This window comes from Pseudonaja textilis, chromosome Z (assembly GCF_049901715.1).
Source record: "Pseudonaja textilis isolate UNSWEBS1 chromosome Z, rPseTex1.2, whole genome shotgun sequence".
Lineage (NCBI taxonomy): Eukaryota > Metazoa > Chordata > Lepidosauria > Squamata > Elapidae > Pseudonaja > Pseudonaja textilis.
The window spans coordinates 2,186,094-2,209,018 of record NC_142008.1 but is presented as its reverse complement, the minus strand read 5'-3'; the positions used below and the strand labels follow the sequence as shown (position 1 = coordinate 2,209,018).

The 22,925-nt window shown below is 43.3% G+C and overlaps 1 protein-coding gene across 1 annotated transcript in view; it reads right to left on the bottom strand.

Moving 5' to 3' along the window:
• WNT3A (Wnt family member 3A) overlaps nucleotides 1-22,925 on the bottom strand; it is a 52,692-nt gene that overhangs the window by 8,814 nt on the left and 20,953 nt on the right. Inside the window, exon 2 of the mRNA XM_026720292.2 lies at nucleotides 14,468-14,709. Within this exon, the coding sequence (XP_026576077.1) occupies nucleotides 14,468-14,709 (242 nt within the window). The remainder of the gene's footprint in view (nucleotides 1-14,467; nucleotides 14,710-22,925) is intronic.

Here is a 22,925-nt window from a genome sequence, read left to right as displayed (position 1 = left end):
GGCCCCGAGTAAGGTGGGTCTTCAACTCCCATAATCCCCAGCCAGTACAGCGGGGCTTATATTCACACAATATTCACCAATGCCTGATACAGATGGTCCTCACGACCCAAATTTATGTCGCTAAGCAAGACAGCTGTTTAAGTGGGTTTTGCCCCATTTTACGATATTTCTTGCCCACAGTTGCTAAGTGAATTGTGTATCTGCGATTGTGTATCTGTGAGTATCCTACACCAATTTAACTCCAAAAAGGCTAGGGAATTCCTGAGAGTTTGGCATTCAGCCACCTCAGCCATCCATGGACACATTGAGATAAGCCACCTTTACGCAGCATTCAAAAGAGACAAAAGTGCCGTAGGAAAGGAAAAAAGATCCAAGTACATCCTCTCCAGATAGGTAAGGATTAAGACCAGACAAACAATTCATCAGAAAACAGAATCCTCAAGGTTCTACCAAGAACACCGCACCCTGGCCACAGGGCAAGTTACTGTATATAAATCGGGAGCAAATTCCACTCCCTTCTAGCACTGATGATGTTCCCTAGTTGGGTAAAGAAAGGTCTGCAATCAAACACCAAGGACCCCACAGCTGTCTTCCTCCCTTCTAGCACTGATGATGTTCCCTAGTTGGATCACGAAACCCCTGCAAGACCGCCAAATGCAGAGCGCACCAAGGACCCCCTCCAACCCTAACCCTACATATTATAAAAATTGCCAAAAAAAACAAAAACCCCAAACAAACACCAGGTATCATTCAGAACCACAACTCAGATCCATCTCAGCCTGCAGAAATTGAGAGGCAGCCTCCTCTGTCAATGCATTTCGATAGCACCTATCTAGGCAGGCATTTGCTCTTGGCATTACAAAAAGCAAAAAAAAGCGAAAAGCAATTCCGAATCAATATTTGGTTTCCAACGTGCGCAATATTTTCGCCGAAAGCAAGGATCCGAAAATTGCGGTTTTATTCCTCCCATCTTGTTTAATTCCCTTCCAGCCTTCAGGTTTGGCTTCCCACGCATCTATGGCGTTCGTTCTCCATAAATTACAGGCAGGTTAAAAAAACTTCCAAGTCTCTCTATTTTTTTTCTCCTTCTGGGATAATTTCCACCTCGACCTGGTGCCTTGCCAAAGTTTAATAGTTTTGATTGCTGCGTTATATGTTCCTGAGGAATCATAAGAGGTTATTATTTTATTTTATTTTTTTGTTTGGAAAAAAAAGAAAAAGCAATCTCTCTCTCTCCCTTTGCCCCGAGAAACCTAGTTGTCTAGGGAAGGAAACTTCCCATGTATCTTCATGATTTCATCGCGATGGGATCTGTAGAAACAGATTGTTCGCTTCAAGCATTTGTATAATTAAAAAAAAATCCTTAGCAATAAAGGAAAGCAGGGCAAAAAATTCAAAATGGTGGTAGCCCATATATGTGTGTGTGTGTATAAAAAATTCAGAATCAAACATTAAGATATAAGCTGAAATAAAAGGGCAAAGGAAAGAAGTCAAAAGTGCTCCAAAATGCATTCAACAAATGCATAATAAGAGATGCAAATATTATTCTTTTAATTTTCATCTCATACTTAAGACATTCTCCAAGGTAAATAAACTCATATTGGAAAAGCTGCAATATAGGCCATCCTCAACTTACAACCAGAATTGAGCCTCAAATTTCCATTGCTAAGCGAGATAGTCGTCGAGTGAATTGTGCTCTATTTATAGACCTTTCTAGCCACTGTTAAGTAAATCCCTGCCATGGTTAATTTAACACAGTTGTTAAGCGAATCCAGCTTCCCCATTGACTTTGCTGGTCAGAAGGTCGCAAAAGGGGGATTACGTGACCCCAGGACCCTGCGACTGTCATAAATATGAATCTGTTGCCAAGCATCTGAATTTTGATCACGTGACCATATGGGTGCCACAGTGGTCGTAAGTGTGAAAAATGGTGATAAGTCACTTTTTCAGGACTGCCTGTACAGTGTAGCTGGTATCGACTTACAATCACAATTGAGCTGAAAATTTTGTTAAGTGAGACAGCTGTTAAGTGAGTTTTGCCCCATTTTGCACTCTCGACTTACAGTTGCAATTGGGACCAGAATATCCATTGCTAACCAAGGCAGCCTGCTTTTATGACCCTTATTGCCACAATTCCCATACAAATCTGTGCAGTTGTTAAGTGAGTCACATGGTCGTTAAATGAATCCAGCTTCCTCCATTGACTTTATTCATCAGAAGCCGGCTGGGAAGGTCGCAAAAGAGGATCACGTGACCCCAGGACACTGCAACCATCATAAATACGTGCCATTTGCCAAGCACCTGAATTCTAGTCACGTGGACATAGGCATGCTGCGATGGTCATAAGTGCGAGGTATGGTCCCCCTTTTTTTCTGTGCCGCTATAACTTCAAACAGTTGCTAAACAAAGTCAAGGATGGCTGTAGCTTCTAACAGGCACCCAAAAATTCAGTCTTGTGTTTGAGCTTTGTTGAAACTGATAACACCTTGTCATATTTGAATGGGTGCATGAAATTATCCTCGGGGCACCTGATGCTCGTTTCAGATAAATAACCCATTTAATAATTTCAGGAAAGTTATTAAAACCGAGATCCCTGCCAAGAAATGGTGTATCTGCTTCACGGTAGGTGGAACATATGTTACTCAGGCAACATGGCAAGTTTGTAAGAACACGGCGAATTGCGCACCTTCAGATCAAAATCTGATTTCCCAAAGATCAGATCTGGGGAACTTCCAAATTTAACTCCAGAGACAATTCGCTTTTTATTCCTGTTGTTTTGACATGGACCCACAAATAGGCTCTGATCATGGAGCAGGCATCCTATCACAGCAGGTTTCTGCTTAATCAATCAATTAATTTGATTCTGATTTTCTTTAAGGCCAGGATTAGGGTTCAGTCACAGTGACTGAGGAAAGCTTATAGGAACAAAAGAGCCCGGGGGGGGGAAAGTCAATATACAGATATCTCCAGTGACAACAATCGAACCAGTCTCTTGTGGGTGTCCTCAGTGCTCTCTGAGCTTGGTGGCTTTTCTTACAGACATTTCATGACCCAACTAGGAAACATCATCATGCTAGAAAGGAGTGGGGTTTGCAGGGAGGAGGAGGAGGAGGAGGAAGAGGACGACTGCGGGTCCCTTGGGGCTCTCTGAACTGGACAGTTTTCTTGTAGACGTCTCATTACTCAACTAGGGAACATTATCAAGGCTACAAGGGAAGAGGGTTTGGGAGGAGGAGGAAGAGGGACCAACCTTGTCTCTGCAGGCATGCTGTTCCACAGGGAGGAGGCCACTGCAGAGAAGGCCCTTCTAGACAACATTGGATGGACCTCCTTAAATGAGGTTCATAGCACCACTCCCTCCCCTCCCTGGTGGGTCATATAGGGGAAAAAGTGACATATGACCAGTTTTCAGACTTAAAACTTCTAGCATCCCCACGGCCATGCGATCAAAATTCAGGTGTTTGGCAACATTCGTATTACGACGGTCGCAATATCCTTGGGTCATGTCACCCTTCTGACAAGCAAAGTCAACGGAGAAGCCAGATTCACTTAACAACCGCGTTACCAACAACCATAGTGATCCACTTAATAACCGGGGCAAGAAAGACGGAGCCAAACTCACGCCCACAGCTGTTTCGTTTAGCAACTGAAAGTTTGGTCTCCCTTGGTGTCGCAGGCCGAGGACCCTGTTTTTCAGTATATTTAAGCCTAGCCTTGCGGAGCACTGGGCATGTTTTGCACAGGGCCCCTTCCCTGCCCCACCAGAGGTGGTGACCTGCAGCCCCTCCGTCAAAAATGTTCCGTCTTTTAGGATGTGTTCACAAGACCCCACTTTTCACCCACACCTTGTTTCGTCTTGCTGGGGGAGGCTACAACATCAGTATATCATTAACTCAGGCCAAGAAAAAGGGGCCGTAGAGGGGGACCTTCATCTCACCACCCTGCTGGGGTCTGCTTGGAGCACAATATCCCAGCGACGAGGAGATTAAGGCCCCGGGTATCAAGCAGAATGCGTTTTCCTCCCCACAATTCACACGCCCTCGCAATTGTTCGATGCCACCGTTTGAATGGAGAATTTCCCATTTGCCGGCGAGCGACGCATAGTTTTACGTTGCTATGACTTACTTCGGGGTCTTGGTAATCAGGGACCAAAGCCATCTTCATATAAAATATCTCCGGGCCATTGTGAGCTTAACGCGCCATGACGTTCTCGTCACAAAATAGGGATAAAGTCACCCCAGCAGGTATCCGGGGCCAACTTTGCAAGCCCTCCCAGCTCGGTCATCTGAGGGAGTCAAACCGAGATGGATGAAATCTTGAATTTTAGGCTCAGGTAAGCTGAGCGGAGATGCTTTTCTCAGCCAAATTTAAAACAAGGACGTTTTCCACAGAGGGGGGAAACTTTTGGATTGGGGTTTTGTTTGTTTGCTGTTTTAGTTCAAAAAGAGACACTCACTTTCCTATTTTCTAGAATAATTGGATCAGGCGAGGCCAGGTTTTCTCAAGTTTAGCAACTTTAAGATGCAGGGACTCCAATTCCCCGAATCCTCCATCCAGCATGCTTTAAGATGGATTGACTTCGACTCACAAAATTCCCCAGCCATGCTGTAAAAATGCATGTTCGATTCATGCTGTAAGATGCGTGTTTTAGACATGACCACCATGGAACGCCAAATTTCCACTGCTAAGCTGTTAAATGAGTTTAGCCCTGTTTTACCACCTTCATTGCCACAGTTATTTGAATCCCTGCAGTTTGTTAAGTTAGCAACTAAACTTAACTAGTTAAGTTAGTAAATAAATCCGGCTTCCCCATCAACTTTGCTTGTCAGAAGTTCTCAAAACAGGAGCATGTGACCCCTGGACACTACGATCATCATAAATATGAGTCAGGTGCCAGTCGTCCGAATTTGGGTCACATGTCTGTGTTGATGCTACAGTGGCCATAAGTGTGAAAAACAGTTATAAGTCACGTTTTTCAGTGCTGCTGTAACTTTGACCAGTCACTAAATAAATGGTTGTAAGTTTGAGGGCTGCTTTGAGGCCTTTTTCATTGCTCATCAATGAATCCTGGGCCTCAGTGCATTGCAACTGGCCTTAAACAAAACCCCACGTCATGTGCTATTAACTAAGTGACATGGATAGACAGGTACTCCTCAACTTATGATCATAATTGAGCCTGGAATTACAACAGTCAGTTGTGCCAGTCATTAAGTGGATCATCATGACCTTTTACAACTTTTTTTTTTTTGCCGCAGTGTTAAGCAAATGTGATGGTTGTAAACCATTTGATTTGTGGGGTCCCTAAGGCTCTCAGGGCTTGGTGGTTTTCTTGGAGACGTTTCAGAACCCAACTAGGGAACAGCATCAGGCTAGAAGGGAGGGGTTTGGAAGGGTCCTCGGGGCTCTCTAGCTTGGTGATTTGTTTTGTAGACGTTTCCTGACTCAACTAAGGAACATCATCAGTGCTAGAAGGAGGTTGGCTTTGGAAAAAGGAGGATATTTGTAGCTTGTGGGGTGAACTGTGGTCTCTGAGCTGGGTGGGTTTCTTGCAGATATTTCTGCGGGAACATCATCAGTGCTAGAGAGGAGTGGAGTTTGTGGGGAGGGGGACGGAGGAAGAGGAGGAGGAGGAGGAGGGAGAGGAAGAAGAGGACCGTGGGGTCCTTGGTGCTCTCGGTCTGTGATTTCTTGCAGATGTTTCATGACCCAACTAAGTATCACCATCACTGCTACAAGGGAGGGGGGGGCTTCTATCTTCTAGCCTTGATGATGTTATCTAGTTGGGTCATCATTTCTAAACCTCTTCACCCTCCTAATTTCCCTCTCCAGGGGTTTCATTCTCCTTCCTTTTCCACATGATGTTTTCACCCTTTTTTTCAAATTCCTAGTCCCCTAAACCTGGTAGCTTTTTGCTGCGATTTTGAGCATCCTTTGCGGTTTTGATCTATTTCCTAAGCTGTTTTCTCACCCGGGGAGACTTTATCCATGATTGTTCAGTGATGTTATCTCTCCTTTTAATTATCCATTTTCTTGTTCCAGCATCCTCTACCTTTTCTTTTAAAAAGCAGAGGGTGTTTCCTATCAAATGTTAATCGACGAATGCCTCCTTACATTGACTCACTGGGACATGATGTCTCTCATTTGCCTAACTATTTCTTTGTGCATAAGATGTAGGAATTTAATTAAAGTGCTCTTCGTTCCATCTGGGCAAAATTTCAAATATCCAAAGGGTACATTCAAATGAACAGAAAGATGCCAGAAAAATAGATTTGAAAAATGTCTTGTTTCTTCCTCTTTCTCGTTCTCTCTTGGATTTTTCCCCAGAGCCAAAATCAAAGCCTACAAATTCAATATACGGTAGTCCTCAAATTACCACCTCATTGCACGTGGTCCTTGACTTATGACCACAACGAAGGCCAAAATTTCTCTTGCTGAGGGAGACAGTTGTTAAGTGAAGTGTGCCCCCATTTTGGCGAGCTTTCTTGCCACCTTTGTTAAGTGAATCACTTCAATTGTTAAGAAAGTAACCCAGTTGTTAAGTGAATCAGGCTTCCCTGTTGAACTCTGGACACCGTAGCTATCATAAAGTGACTGAAAAAAGGGACTTATGACCATTTTTCACATTTATGACCATGGCAGTGTCCCCATGATTACATGATCAAAATCCAGGTGCATGGCAACTGACTTGTATTTATGACGGTTGCCAGGGTCATGGGATCCCCCTTTGCGACCTTCTGACAAGCAAAATCAATGGGGAAGCCAGTTTCGCTTAACATCCTATGTTACTAACTTAACAACTGCACCGATTCACTTAACAGCGCTGTCAAGAAAGGTTGTAAAATGGGACAAAACTGACTTTGCAACCATTTCAGTTAGCCACAGAAATTTTGAGCTATGGTTTTAGCGCCCATTCCTTATGTCAGAAATCCACACAGTAAAAATGACCCTCTCCACGCCACTTGGATCAGGATTATGGGTCCTGCAATCCAACTTCTAGAGAAACTCAGGAGAAGCAACTTGACTCATAGCTGGCAATTTATGCTCAATATATATATATATATATATATATATATATATATATATATATATATATATATATATATATATATATATATATATGCACCCAGGTTTAATTTTTGTCACAATTTCCTCTGAGTATGGCCGTAATATAACAGTTCCATAAAAGGATGTTTTAGGAAGTTCAGCTTTGCAAATTCCCCTACGGAAATCCAATTATTCTTTGTGTTTTGTCTGTCTTTCACACATGCCCAATTTTGCAATTCAGATTCAGACTCGCGGCGGGAAGAAAAGAAGAAGAAATCCCACCGGCATTCAATGCCGGGGGGGCGAGAAAGCATTTTGGAATATACTGCACATCAAAAAGCATGCCGGTAAATGGTCATTGACCACGAAGCACCAATAGTCTTTAATTTATAACCCGTTCAAAGTCCCAACAGCACTGAAAAAAAGTGACTCATGAACATCATGGTCATGTGATTAAAAAATCCATATCCTTAGCAACCGACTCGTATTTACGACAGTTGCAGTACCCCAGCGTCACGGGATCCCCTTTTGCGGCCATCTGATGAGCAAAGTCAGTGGGGAAGCCAGACTCGCTTAACGACTGCATTGCTAAATTAACAGCTGCAGCGCTTCACTTAACAACGGTGCTAGGAAAGGTGGTGAAATGGAGCAAAACACACTTAACAACTTTCTCGCCTAGCAACGGGAAAGTTTGGGCTCAATTGTGGCCTAAGTCAAGGACTGACTTGCGTATTACAGTGCTTAGAAAATTGGGGGCTGGGCATAGCTATTTTTCCTGACATCCACAAGTATCCTGAGTTTATTGCAACTGACAAGAGGAGCTCCTTGACATCAATGAGGTCTTGATTTATGACGAGGGAAATTCCTGAAATTTAACGATGGCTTGGGTTAAAGACCTGAGGCCATTGGCAAAGTTTTCAAGACATCATCTGGAATTGGGGACTGCCAAGGAAGGTTCAACCCACCTCACAATAGAGGTGCTTTTCTGGCAATACCTGGGTGAGGATGCATGTAGTTCTCCACTTAGGACAATTTGTTTAGCAACCGCTCGAAGTTACACTGGCGTGGAAAAATGACTTAGGACCGGTTCTCACACTTATAGCAGTACGCACACATTGTCTTCTGGTGAAAATTCAGAGCCTGTATATGTTGCATCTGATAAGGAATAACCAGGAGATTGGGAGTTGTAGTTCATCCTTAGGGATAAAAGGTGGCTAGGTGTCTTTGGGCCAATCACCAGGAGACAGTGAGTTCTAGTCCCGCCTTAGGCATGAAAACCAGCTGGGTGACTTTGGGCCAATCACCAGGAGGCGGTGAGTTCTAGTCCCGCCTTAGGCATGAAAGCCAGCTGGGTGTCTTTGGGCCAATCACCAGGAGACGGTGAGTTCTAGTCCCGCCTTAGGCATGAAAGCCAGCTGGGTGTCTTTGGGCCAATCACCAGGAGACGGTGAGTTCTAGTCCCACCTTAGGCATGAAAGCCAGCTGGGTGTCTTTGGGCCAATCACCAGGAGACGGTGAGTTCTAGTCCCACCTTAGGCATGAAAGCTGGCTGGGTGACTGAGCCAGTCCCTCTCTCTCAGCCCAGCCCACCTCACAGGGTTGTTGCGGGGAAAATAGCAGGAAGGAGAACTGGGTATGTTCACCACCTTGAATTCCTTGAATTCCTCCACTTGTAAAAGTGGGATAAAAGTATATACAATACACCTGGTGGGATCACGTTAAAGGGCCTTCTCAGTGGTGGCCCCCGTCTCTATGGAAGATGATTGCCCCTGCAGTATGGACGGGAGGGAGGGAGGAAGGAAAGAAGGAAGGGAGAAAAGGAAGGAAGGATTAAAGGGAGGGAGAGTGGGCAGAAGGTGAAATGTGAGGAGGAAGGAAGGAAGGGAGGGAGAAGAGAAGGGAGGGAGAAAGGGAAGGAAGAATTAAAGACAAAAGAGGGAGTGGAGGAAGAGAGAGGACGGAAGGCGAGGAAGGAAGGAAGGAAAGAGAAAGTGAAACCAGAAGGGAGGAAAGGAAAAGAAAGGATGGAAGAGGAGGAAGGAAGGAAGGAAGGAAGGAAAGAGAAAGGGAAAGCGGAAGGGAGGAAAGGAAAAGAAAGGATGGAAGAGGAGGAAGGAAGGAAGGAAGGAGGTGAATTACATTCCTCGCTTGCAGGCTCCATCCCTACGCGTGGCAGGTCCACCCTCCTCTCCTGCCTCTGTTCCTCCCTTCCTTTCCCATTGACAAGCCTCCTCCAGGGTCCTTTGCATCTCCCCTCCGACAAAGCTCTTAATCCCCTTGGGCACAACCCTTGACCCTATTAGGGACCATGGTGACCCTAATCCAATCAGATTGATTAACTGGAACCCAGAGCCGGAATGCTGACCCTCTCTCTTTCGAGGGCCCAACAATAGCAGGCGGCAGGACCCCCATTTACACCACAATAGCCAGAGAGCCCAAATCCGACTTCTTCATTAGGTTGACTTCGGTCTTCCCCTGGTCAGCCCTCCTCGAGGTCATTAAGAGAGGCTCCAGATCACCTCTTAGCCCAACGGGGTCCAATGTTTGGGTGTCTTTGGGAGGGCAGTGAAAATTAATGGGTTTCCTTTCCTTTTCGAACCATTTAAGTGAGAGGGCTGGCAAAGACTGAATATCGGGGCGTTTTAGATACACGGTGGGTGGGTGTGGGGGAGAGATCATTGACGTGGAATGAAAGGAGGAGGAGGAGGAGGAGGAGGAGGAAGGGGATAGTTTATTCTGGGTTAATCACCTTCCGTGCCCGACTTGGCCTTTGAGAAAGGCAGGAATTTCTAATCAAAGTTAGGATGGGTGGCCTTAAAAGAACCCCCAAACAATCGGCATTTTAGAAATTGTGTTTGGCTACTCCATGAAAAGAACTTAATTGAATTAAGGAGAACAGCTTGCATGGAGAACCGAGAATTCATAGAAACATCAGCAGCGCCAGAAGGGAATGGGATTCACAGGGGAGGAGGAAGAGGAGGAGGAGGAAGGGTGGACTGCAGGGTCCTTGATGCTCTCTGATCTTGGTGGTGTAATTTGTAGGCATTTCATGACCCAAATAGGTAACATTATCAGTGCTACAAGGAACTGAGGGTGCCTATCTGTTTATATATTATTTATATTATTGAACTGAATTATTTCCCTCTTAGAACTAATCTAATAAGTATAGTATTAGTATAGTAATAGTATAATATAGTACAGTACACTACAGTATAGTATAGTATAGTATAGTATAGTATAGTATAGTATAGTATAGTATAGTATAGTATAGTATAGTATAGTATAAAAATACAATGTAATGAAATATAAACTGAGCAAACCTCACACTCCCTTCAAGCATTGATGATGTCACCTAGTTGGGTCATGAAATGTCTGCTAATTATTCCAACAATCTCAGAGAGCATCAAGGTCCCTCACAACATTTATTTATTTAATTTTTATCTGCCTTGATGACTTTATAAGTAAATCAAGGTGACAGACATATGTAATATTCTGTCTCCTAGTGATTGGCCCTAAGACACCTAATCTAGATCTCTCTCTCTCTCTCTCTCTCTCTCTCTCTCTCCTATCTAATTTCTTTATTTACAGTATTTCTCTTTATCGTCTATCTATCTATTATCTCTCTCTATCTATAGCTGTCTGTCTGTGTCTGTCTCCATCCATCCATCCATTCATTTATCAATCATCTATCTCAATCTATTATCTATCTACCTATCTAGTTCTATTTCAGTTTTAGGCGTGTGTGTGTGTGTGTGTGTGTGTGTGTAAAGCATTGTTATAAAGAGGCAATTATGTGTTTAAAAATGGAACCATGGCTATTATGTTTTTAATCTGTGCTCCTTTTCTTTCCCCCAGGTTCTCCTTCCTTTCAGTAAATTAAAAAATCCCCCAGCTTGATTAAATGTGATTATACTTTATTTTAAAAGTTAGCCATCCGTAAGGCCTGGAAGACCTGGCACTTGCCTCGGGCCAAAGTGTTTGTTGTTCAGGTGGATTTCGTCAGCTAGAAACCTCAAAAACATTGCACTATACGTATGCGAGTAATTAAATTAGTTATCTCAATTATGAGGGCTTTCTTTTATTTTTAAATTATCCTTTCTCGTGTTTTTAGGCATTGTCAGCCATCCAGACTCACCGGGCTGAGGTTGCTTTAGAAATAATATCAATCCTCAACTTACGACCACAATCAAGCCCAACGTTTCTATAGCTAAGTGAAGCTGTTAAGTAAATTTGGGTCCATTTTGCAACCTTTCTTGTCACAGTTGTTAAGAGAATCACTGCAGTCATTAAATGAGCGACATGTTGTTAAGTGAATCTGGTTTCTCCATGCTTGTCAGAAGGTTGCAAAAGGGGATCACATGACCCCGGGATACTGAAATCGTCATAAATATGAGCAAGTTGCCAAGTGTCCGAATTTTGATCCTGTAACCATGGGAATGGTGCATTGGTCATTAAGTGTGAAAAACGGTCATAAGCCACTTTTTTCATTGCCATTGCTTGAACAGTCACTAAATGAATGGTTGTAAGTCAAGGACTACCTGCATAGAATCACACTTCCTATGAAGATATTTGTGAGGAAGAAGTAAACCCACAAAACTTTTTATTTCATTCAGATCTTCCTGAGACCCACAGAAACATCTCCTTATCAACCAGATTCAGCAGATAATGTTTACAATTACACGTATCACATATCACAACAAGCCATAGAAGCCACAACCACACACCAACTCCACAGCAGAGTTTATAAACCACAGCATTAGCATCTCCCCAACCTAAGCTAATATCAAACCACCTTATGGCTAACTTGATGCAATAGCTCTAACTGGGCTTCTGGGTACACAACAGGTCAGACTAGATGACCTCTAGGATGTCTTCCAACTCCATAAGATAACAGGAGTCCATCAAACCATCCAACAATCAAAGTGGCTGGATTGGCCTGAGCCACAAAGCCACAAACCAGGTTAATGCTAACCGCACAGAAGTGTTGCACGTCCTCTGTCATGCAGCCCCCGCTTAATTATGATGCTCAGGATCCCCAAATTCCATTCAACAATCCAACAGGTAGAGTATAGCCCCACTGGTGCAGTTTGCTGGTCCTGCTTCTCGCTTAATGGAGCTCAAGGTTGTAAGATTGAAGATCAGGATAGATGTTAGCGGCCCTACAACCTAGTTATCTTTCCTTCCTGCCCAAGCCAAACTGAGCAGGGAGGTTTATATGACCATGCAACTCACTCCTGGGCGGCTTACAGCCATAAAACACCCAATGAATCCACACACTTTTGGAGACAACAGTCAACAATCACATGACGGGCTCCATATCACCCTGGAGTCCTCAGACCTATTGGCCAGACCTGGTCTTCAAGGCCTTGAGGAAAAATCTCAAGGTGGAGACCAATGTTATCTCCACAGGGGTGATGTTCCAGAAGGGAGGAGCCACCATGGAGAAGGTCCCACCAGATGGACCTCCTTAAGAGAGGAGACCTGTATCACCTCCTGCTCTCCCCTCTGGTGGGCCAGGTAGATGTAACTGGGGAAAGATGATCCTTCCAACAACAGAGAGGGAGCCACCCTGGAGAAGGCCCTTTTTCTGGGTTCTGCCCGATGGACCTCCTTAGAAGAAGGGCCCCATAACATCTCCTGCCCTCTCTGCGCTCTCTGGATTTGAGTAGGTGCAGTTGGGAAAAAGATGGTCCTTCAAATAACCTTTGAAGGGCTTGGAAGGCGGCCACCGACATCTTGAATCAGACCCGGAAGCAAATCCTCAACCAATGCCGAGAACTTGTGACTTGTGCGCAAATCCAGGCTTGCACAAAACCACCGCATTTGGAATCAGTCGGAGGAGGCTTTTCAAGGGCAGCCCCGTGTAGAGGGCAGCGTAGCAGTCAAGGCTGGCAGCTCTAAGATTCCAGGAGGAATCACTTGAAACTAGGGGGGAAAAAACACAACCCAAGGAATTTCTCTGTGGTTTGGGTTGTGTGTGAGGTTCTGCGAATCTGGATGCGCAAGGATGACACGCTACTTTGGTTTTGAACGCGGTCAATAGGACATGAGGGAGTCGGGGAAGAAGAAGGAGCGTTGGCATCGCTGAAATCCAGCCCTTTCCTTCTGAGCAAAGCTATGTTTTTCCTCCCCGAGGCCACCCTAAAGAATGTGGCTGAGATGTTTAATCCTTGTTCACCTCCCACCCCCAAACCCCGACCCAGCCGGCTGCTGCTGTAGGTGAGGGAGACCAACGGGGGGGCCCGTATTCTGCCTCCAGGGACTACATTCTTCAGTTATGAAATAGTATCACGCCCCCCCCCCCACCCTGAGCAGGCCTCCCTTCACGACCCAATTTGGCTGATTACTTTGGGGTGGGGGGAGAGGAGAAGGAGAAGAAGGGAAGAGTAAATGTGAGGAGGGGGAGGGAAAGGGGAAGGAGGAGATAGACAAGGAGGAAGAGAGTGGTAGACATGGAGGAGGAGGAGGAGGAGGAGGAGTTAGATGAGAAGGAGGAAGAGAAGGAAAGTAGAGATGGAGGAAGAGAAGGGGTGGGAGAGGAGGAGGAGGAGGAGGGAGAGGAGAAAGAAAGACAACAACAAGAAGGAAAAGATAGACAAGCAGTGGGAGAATGATAGACATGGAGGTTGAGGAGAAAGAGAAGGAAAGTAGAGGAGAGGAAGGGAGAGGAAGAGAAAGAAGATAGACAACAAGAAGGAGAAGATAGAATGGTAAACAATGAGGAGGAGGAGATAGACAAGGAGAGAGGGAAAGGTAGACCTGGATGAGGGGACGGGGAAGGGGAAGGAAAAAAGAGAAGGAGAAGTTAGACGAGGAGAAGGGAAAGGAAATGTTAGATCTGGATGAGGAAGAGGAGGATGAGAAGGAGGAGGAGGAATGGGGGATAATATAGATGAGAAGGTGAAGAGGAGAGGAGGAGGAGGAGATAGACGAGGAGAAGGAAAAGATAGACAAGGCTTTGCTGGATCTCACAACACCACAGATCTTAATTCCATTTGCCTGAAATACCCAAGGTAGCCTCTTTTGGTTCCACCAGACCACAGATCTTAATTCCATTTCTTTGAGATATCTAAGGTGGCTTTGGTTAATCTCACCAGACCACAGAACTTAATTCCATTTTCCTGATGTGCCTAGGTGACCCCTGTTGATCTCACCAGATTTATCCTTGGCTAGAAACCTCCACAATTATACAAGAATGCTGATGAATACTCCACATAACTTCACCCCAATCTTTCCACGAATTTGCACAACAACAGGAACCAAGGAAGAACCGAGATGTTCCACCACTATCTTCCCTGCTGATGACGTTCCTTCATTTCTACAAAGACCTCTTTTCCTAACACCCGCCCCCGAGATCCTCCTTGTACCACCACCCCCTCCTTTCCAAAAGTTGGGTGACCTTATTCTAAAACAGGACACTCACCTTTGTCTAACACCGGTCCAAAGATGGCCAAACTGTCATTGACGGTGGTGCAGTTCCACCTCCTTCCACGAAACTGGTGCTGGCATTCCTGAATGCCAATCTTCACTCCTTCGGCCACGCTGGGCATAATCTGGACGTAGTTCCTGCAGAATCGAAGCTGCTTGGGTACTAGGCCAGGAATGCTCCCACAGAGGATGGGCTGAGTTCCCAGTGAGGAGTACTGATGACCGATAGCCAAGGACCTTCAAAAGAACAGGAAAGGGGAGAATCAGAAGTGAGTTTTCCCCCCAAAATGTCTCCCTCTGCCTCATCTTGAAGCTTCCACCAGAAGAACCAAGGTGGTTGAGAACTTACGGGAGTCTCCTGTCCAACCTTGTGGACAAGGACTTCCTTCAAAGGCACGGGGTCCTGATAACTAACTTTGGAGTTGATGTGACCTCTTTCCAGGTGGACTATTTGTGAACCACCAACACATTAGACAAGGTTGAGAAGAGGGCTTGGTCATTTATGATACTGTACATTGGGAATATTCAATCCTTGTCTTTGCATGTTAGATGGACCGATGCTTTAAACCGGAATATTTGCCTGGACAAATCATCTTAGAGATGAAGAGTTGAGTTTGACCATCCATTTAGACATCAGTGTTGAATTTATTTTTCATTGGGCAAGAAATATTTTTTTGATTCCAGTGAGTTTCATTTCTCACGGAGCTAACTTGTGATTGTATAGATTTTGGGGCATTCAGAGAGGGCCAGTTGATCTAATATGGTTAAGGCGCCAGGGTGGAAGCTGGGAGACCAGGAGTTCTAGACCTGCCTTAAACCGGAAATCCCAACTGTGTGACTTTGGGCCAATCACCAGGAGATGGTGAGTTCTAGTCCTGTCATGCATAAAAGCTAGGTGACCCATCCACCAGGAGACGTTGAGTTCTAGTTCCACCTTAGGCATGAAAGCCGGCTGGGTGACTTTGGGCCAGTCACCAGGAGTCGGGGAGTTCTAGTCCCGCCTTAAGCATGAAAGGAATCTGGGTGACTTTGAGCCAATCACCAGGAGACCGTGAGTTCTACTCCCACCTTAGGCATGAAAGCCAGCTGGGTGACTTTGGGCCAATCACCAGGAGCCGGGGAGTTCTAGTCCCGCCTTAGGCATGAAAGGCAGCTGGGTGACTTTGGGCCAATCACCAGGAGCCGGGGAGTTCTAGTTCCGCCTTAGGCATGAAAGCCAACTGGGTGGGCCAATCACTGGGAGATGGTGAGTTCTAGTGTCATCTTAGGTATGGGTTAATCCCTGTCTCTTAGCCCAGCCAACTTACAGGGTGATTGTTATGGAGGAAAAGGAAAGAGGAAGGAACTTTTGCATATCTGCCACCTGGAGTTATTTATCAAAAACAATAAAGGTGGGATAAAAAAAGTTACACATTTAGGATTTGGTGTCTTTTGAAAATCACGACGGGCACTTTCCTCTAACCCAGAGATGCAAAATTCCAGGGGAACGAAAATCTCCCAAGAAACGAGCCACGTATGAAAAAAGGACAATATTTCATAACACGAAATGTTGAATTCGTTAGCCACCTTTTCTTCATTCAAAAGGGGTGAATCAGAGGCTGATGAGAAAGCGAAGAAAGATATTATGACAACTTCTGACAAAGTCAATGAGTTGGACTCCTTAAAAAAATAAAACCATTTGTAAAACGGATGTGACAAATGAAATACACACATATACACACACACACACACACACACATACAACATTCTCATTTTCCCGAAGCCAACGTAAGTGGCATTGCCTAACGTATCTTTGCTTTTTTGCATAAATTCTTAACCTTTTTCTAGTAAACTACAGGTAATCCTCGACTGAGACAGTTGTAAAGCAAGTTTGGCCCCATTTGATGACATATGCTGATGTGGTTGTTAAGTGAATCCCTTTTTAAGTTAATGACACAGTTGTTAAGTGAATCTGGCTTCCCCCATCGACTTTGCTAGTCAGAAGGTCACAAAAAGGGATCATTGCAACCGTCATAAATATGAGTCAGTTGCTAAGCTTCTGAATTTTGATCAGATTGAACTGGTCAAAAGTGTGAAAAATGGCCATAAGTTACTTTTTTCACTACTCGTTTAACTACAAACAGTCATTAAATGTTATGTTAAGGACTACCTATAATTTTAGTGCAGGTAGTCCTCAGCTTACAAGAGTTCATTAATTGACCATTTAAAGTTACAACGGCACTGAAAAAGTGACTTACAACTGTTTTTCACACTTACGACCTTTGCAGCATCCCCATGGCCACACGATCAAACTTCGGCCACTTAGCAACTGACTCCTATTTATGACAGTTGCGGTGTCATGTGATGCCCCTCTTGCGACCTTCTGCCAAGCAAAGTCAACGCAGAAGCCAGTTTCACTTAACAACCGTGTTACTAACTTAACAACTGCAGTGGTTCACTTAACAACTGTTGCAAAAAAGGTCATAAAATGGGCCTTTTCAAAGTCTCAGTTAGCAGCAGAAATTTTGGGCTCAGTTGTGGTTGTAAGATCAGGACTCCCAGTATTTTTAATTGGATGACAAATTTTCCCCTCCGAAAAGGAAATGCGTTATCAATTTTCCCTCCCAATCCATTCAAGACAAAACAAGAGCAGATTTGCATTTACGTGGTGCTTCCTTTCGGCTATGATAAATCGAACAAAAGGTTATATACCCCAGAAGGAAGAATGGAAAACAAAGGGTTGAACTATCTGCAACCCAAACAGCCCAGGGATGAGTCGAACTCAGTTCGTCTGCGACCTTGTGGATTTTTTTTTCTTTCCTCTGGATCTGGTTCAGGTTGCCCTTCTTGAAATAAAATATAATCCTCCGTAAAATTGGCTCAACGTCCATCTTTCTTTTGATCTCTCAACTTGAAAAGATGTGTCAGCCATTAGGTCGAAAGCTTTATTTCTAGCTCTGGGTTAAACCGGGGGGTCCTTGGTTCTTTCCGAGTTTGGTGGTTTTCTTGAGGACGTCACGTTACCCAACTAGGAAACATCATCAGCGCTAGGAGGGGGGTACAAGGAAAAAGACTGGTCCTTGGTGCTCTCTAAGTTGGAAATTTTCTTGCAGATATTTCATGGTATTCATGGACCCTGCAGTCCTCCACTACCTCTTCCTCTCCAGAACTTTCCCCTTCTAGCACTGATGATGTCACCTAGTTGGGTCATGAAATGTCTGCAAGAAAACAACCAAGCTCAGGAAGTACCAAGAACCCCAGAGTCCTCCCCCTCCTCCTCCTCTCCAGAACCCACCTCCCTTCTAGCATTGATGATGTTCCTTAGTTGGGTCAGGAAACGTTTGCAAAAAACTACCAACCTCAGACAGAAAGCACCATCGGATTCCCGCAGGCCTGATTCTGGAAGAGATCGCTATTCTAGGAACTTTATTTCCCGGTGTTCCTTGCAATTTATTAAAGATCCTTTAATGAGGCAGGGGAGGAAGGACCCAGGGGACGATGAGACTACAGTATGTAGTCATTTCTGCTCCAAACCTCGCCGGCCCCCATTCTGAGCAAAGTCGCTTCCTTGTGACTTCATGCTTTTTAAACAACAGTATGGAAACTTTCCCCAAAACCTTCTTTTGAATTTTTTTTTCTTTTACATTCCTAAAATTTGCCCAAGTCACAACTGCAAAATTTGTGGTGTCTACCACTCCCATGAGCGGACCAACTCTCCGATTCAGGTAGTCCTTGACTTACAATCATTCATTTAGTGACCATTTGAAGTCACAACAGCACTGAAAAAAGTGATTTACGGCCATTTTTCCCACAGTTACTATCATTGCAGCATCCCCATTGGTCACGTGGTGAAGATTCGGACAGCTTGGCAGCTGACTCGCGTTTATGATGGTCGCAGTGTCCCAAGGTCACATGATCCCCTTGTGTGACCATCTAATCCGCGAAGTCAGTAGGGAAGTCAGATTCAATTAACGACCATGTTACTCACTTAACAACTGCAACGATTCGCCTAACAACTGGGGCAAGAAAGGGGCAAAACTCACTTAGCAACTGCCTGGCTTAGCAACAGAGAATTTGGGATCAATTGTGGTTTTAAGTCGAGGACTACCCATATCAAGATAAAGAAAAGGATATTTTTTTAAAAAAAATGGTTTTGTTACAATGATAATGGTTTTATCTTAGCTTCTGCACAGAGCTGTGGCCATTGTGGTTTGTGTTAACATTAAATAAGTAGAAATAAATAAATAAAATGGACCAGATGAGCATGCCTTAAAATGGATAAATCCTTTTTTTTTTCTTTTTGATCTCATTTCCCAAAGCAATGAGTAGATAATGAGTAAGATGCCAATTGAAAAATTTTCAAAGAGGAAGAAAGGATGTATTTACCTAAATATTGGCAATCCAGTGCTAAAACCAGCATCCTGTGGTTGGAAATAATGTCTTTTTTTTTCTTTTTTCTAGCCTGGGGCAATTCCTGACTGTAGAGATAAAATCAGGATGAGTTGGCGATTCCAAGGAATTTTTGAGAGGTTGACAAGATCCCTCAAGATTCCTGAAGGCTGGTTGCAAAGTTGTGCGGTGTCACAACAGAAACCAAGCCGAGATGAATCAGTTTTGGCGAATTTGCAGTGCCCCAAAAGGGAAGAATCACAGTTAGCATTTTTCCAACTTTGAAAAAAAAAAAAAAAAAAGTAATTTTGCCTCTCAAAACCTGCCAGCACATCAAAATATCTGAACTTAACCTGGCCTCACAACACTGATATGAAAAATAAAACACAAAGGAAGGGAAACCATTTTGAGCCATTTGGTCTCTTGGGGTGAAAGGTGAAAGGTGAAAGTGCAAGAAGCCCTGGACTAACAAGCGTTCGTTTAGTGACCGTTTGAAGTTACAAGGGCACTGAAAAAAGGGACTTACGGCACATAAACAGCACCCCCGTAGTCACATGATCAAAAATTCAGAGGCTTGGCAACTGACTCGTATTTATGACGGTTGCTGTGTCCCCGGGTCACACAATCTCCTTTTGCAATCTTCTGACACTCCAAGTCAATGTGGGAGCCAGATTCAATTAACAACCGTGTGATTCGCTTAGCAACTATGGCCAGAAAGATTATACAAATGAGGGAAAACTCACTTAACAATTGTCTTGCTTAGCAATGGAAATGTTGGGGTCATTTGTGGTCATAAGATGAGGACTACCTGTAGTTAATAAATTAAGTAAAAGAATGAATGAATGAATAACTTAATACAATAATCATTTTGATGAAAATAAATGAGGAGGAAGAGAAAAATTTGATCTCTTGAGATAGTTTGAAAACAAAACTAGTTTATTTTTTATTTTATTTAAATTTCACATTTCTGAAATGTCTCAAAGAATTAGCAAGTACAGGTAATCCTCGACTTAATGAATAAAATGGAGCCCCAGATTTCTGTTGCTCAACAAAACAGTTGTTCAGTGAGTTTTGCCCCATTTTATAACCTTTCTTGCCATAGTTGTTAAGTGAATCACTGCCGTTCTTAAGTTAGTGATTGTTATGTGAACTTGGCTTCCCCATTGACTTTCCTTGTCAGAAGGTCACAAAAGGTATCACGTGACACTGCAACCGTCATAAATATGAGTCAGTGGCCAAGTATATGGATATTGATCACATGACCTTGGGGATATCTGCAATGGTTGCTAAGTGTGAAAAATGGTAATAAGTCACTTTTTTCAGTGCCCTTGTAAATTTGAATGCTTACTAAACTGTTGTAAGTCAAGAAGTAGCTAAAGTTATTGAATTATGTTAGCGAGCAAGCGAGTGAGTGAGTCGCTTAATGCAGCATTGCAATTACTTTTGGGGTGAAATAAACTGCAGGGAAAGCAAAATTCATTTGGGCTGTTTTGATCTCTCAGAATTTGAAAGAAATTTTATTTGTAAATCAGGCGAGTTGAATGAACAAACAACAAATGAATAGCTGAATGCAATAATCCTTTTTTGGGGGGGGGTGGAAATAAAATGAAAAGAATAGACTGATGCTATTTTGGTCCCTTGGGGTGAAAGTTGAAAGTTAGAAATTGAATGAATGAATGAATGAATGAATGAATCGATCGATCGATCAATGCAATAACCCATTTCTGGGGTCGTCCAATGCACAGCTCCAGACATGAACCAAACAGCCTGGATTGGAACCAAATATTAAGCCATGACAGAAACACAAACCATCATTGGCCAAACAAGGTTATTATACAAGGTCTTAGTCAGGTCTTTCTGCTGTGATTCACTTAAAATGTGTAGAAAGGTCACAAAATGGGGGGGAAAACTCCCTTAACAACTGTCTTGGTTAGCAAAGGAAGTGTTGGGCTCAACTGTTGTAAGTCGAGGATCACCTGTATAAATGTTTGCAAACAAAGGCCAAACCAAGACATTGATCTGTTTATATTTATATTAAATACAAATATCCATAAATATATTTATTTACAGTAAATATATTTATTAATTTATAAATAAAATATTTAAAATATATAAGTATATTGGTATTCATAAGTATAAATATTTGCAAGCAAAGACCAAAACACAGACATTGATCCACTTATATTTATGCATATAAATATTCTTAAATATATTATTTATTTATAAAAACATTATATAGATATAGATATAGATAGATAGATAATATTAATATAAATATATATCATAAATTTAGATGTTTGCAAACCCAGACATCCATCTATCTATCTATCTATCTATCTATCTATCTATCTATCTATCTATCTATCTATCTATAATGTTTTCTTAAGTTTTTGCGGGTATTTATATGTATGGTATTCAGCTTTGTTCGGGTATTTTCCCACATCATTATAAAAGCACAACATCTTTAAAAGCACAACTATAATGATGTGGGAAAATACCTGAACAAAGCTGAATACCATACATATAAATACCCGCAAAAACTTAAGAAAACACACACACACATATCTATCTATCTATCTATCTATCTATCTATCTATCTATCTATCTATCTATCTATCTATCTATCTATCTATGTTTATATTCATAAATGTTTGCAAATAAAGGCCAAACTGAGACTTTGATCTATATATATGTATGTGTGTTTGTATAAATATAAATATTCATAAATATATTTAATTTATAAATAAAAATATTTATATTTATACATATGTTTGCAAACAAAAGCTGAACGGCAGAAATCCATTGCAGCCAGCCAGATGTGTAGATTAGAGAAAATTCACCTCTAAAAGTACACAGTTTTTTTTTTAACACAACTACAAAACTGTCAATTTTAACACAGGCAATATACCTGCAATTTGGGGACCGTCTGAATTTTTCCCCCTGTTGTCCCATTCAAGCCCTCATTAAAGACTTAGATAAAAGTCTTGCCCTAACCAGGTTCTCCGATGCACGGGAAGCAAACAAAGAGAGAGTGCAAACTCTTTAAAGGATCAACTTAAATCACACTTTAAAAGATCAACTTTAAATCACTCCGTTGGCTTCCAATGCCCTGAGGCTGCCCAGATTTTAACAAACCGCTTGTCTCTCTTCTCTCTCTCTCTCTCTCTCTTCTCTCGCAAATCCCTGCCAAGTTGCCAGAACAGATGCACAGTTCACCTTTTTGTCTTGGGGAGGTGTGTTAGTGTTTGGCTTTGTGTCTGAACCTAAATTTTTGTGTTTGTTTGTTTGTTTGGGTTCAAGCATCTGTCTCCTCTTCTAAGGCTGAGGCAGGAAGGGTGGCCTCCATGACCCTGAGAGGAAAACCCAAATATTTCGGTTTCTCTCTCTCTCTCTCTCTCTCTCTCTCTCTCTCTCCCTCTCCCACTCTCTCTCTCTCTCCCCTCCCCATCTGGACTGGTTATTAACTGCCTTCTCTTTATTCCCTCCTCCCTCTTCTCCTTCCTTTCTCCTTCCTTCCCTCATTCACTCTTTCCTCCTTCCTTCCATCCTTTCTCCCTCCCTTTTCTCCTCTCACCATCTTCTCCTTCCTTTCTTCTTTTTCCTTCCTCACCCCTCTTCCTCTTCTCCTCCCTCCCTTTTCTCTTCCCTCCCTCCCATCCTTCCTCTTCTCTATCCTTTCCTCCTTCTTCATTCACTCACCCCTTCCTCTTCTCCTCCCTTCCTTTTCTCTTCCCTCCCTCCCATCCTTCCTCTTCTCTATCCTTTCCTCCTTCTTCATTCACTCACCCCTTCCTCTTCTCCTCCCTCCCTTTTCTCCTCCCTCCGTCCCTCCCATCCTTCCTCTTCTCTGTCCTTTCCTCCTTCTTCATTCACTCACCCCTTCCTCTTCTCCTTCCTCCCTCCCTCTTCTCCTCCCTCTCTCCCTCCCTCTTCTCCCTTTCTTTTCCCTTCCTTCCTCACTCACTCAGCCCTCCCTCCCTCTATCTCTCTTCTCCTTCCTTTCCTCCTTCCTCTTGTCAGTTATGTAGTCACTGCCGATTAGTTAAAGCAACTTTGCAACGTGTGGCCTTAACTCTTTGAGCGAC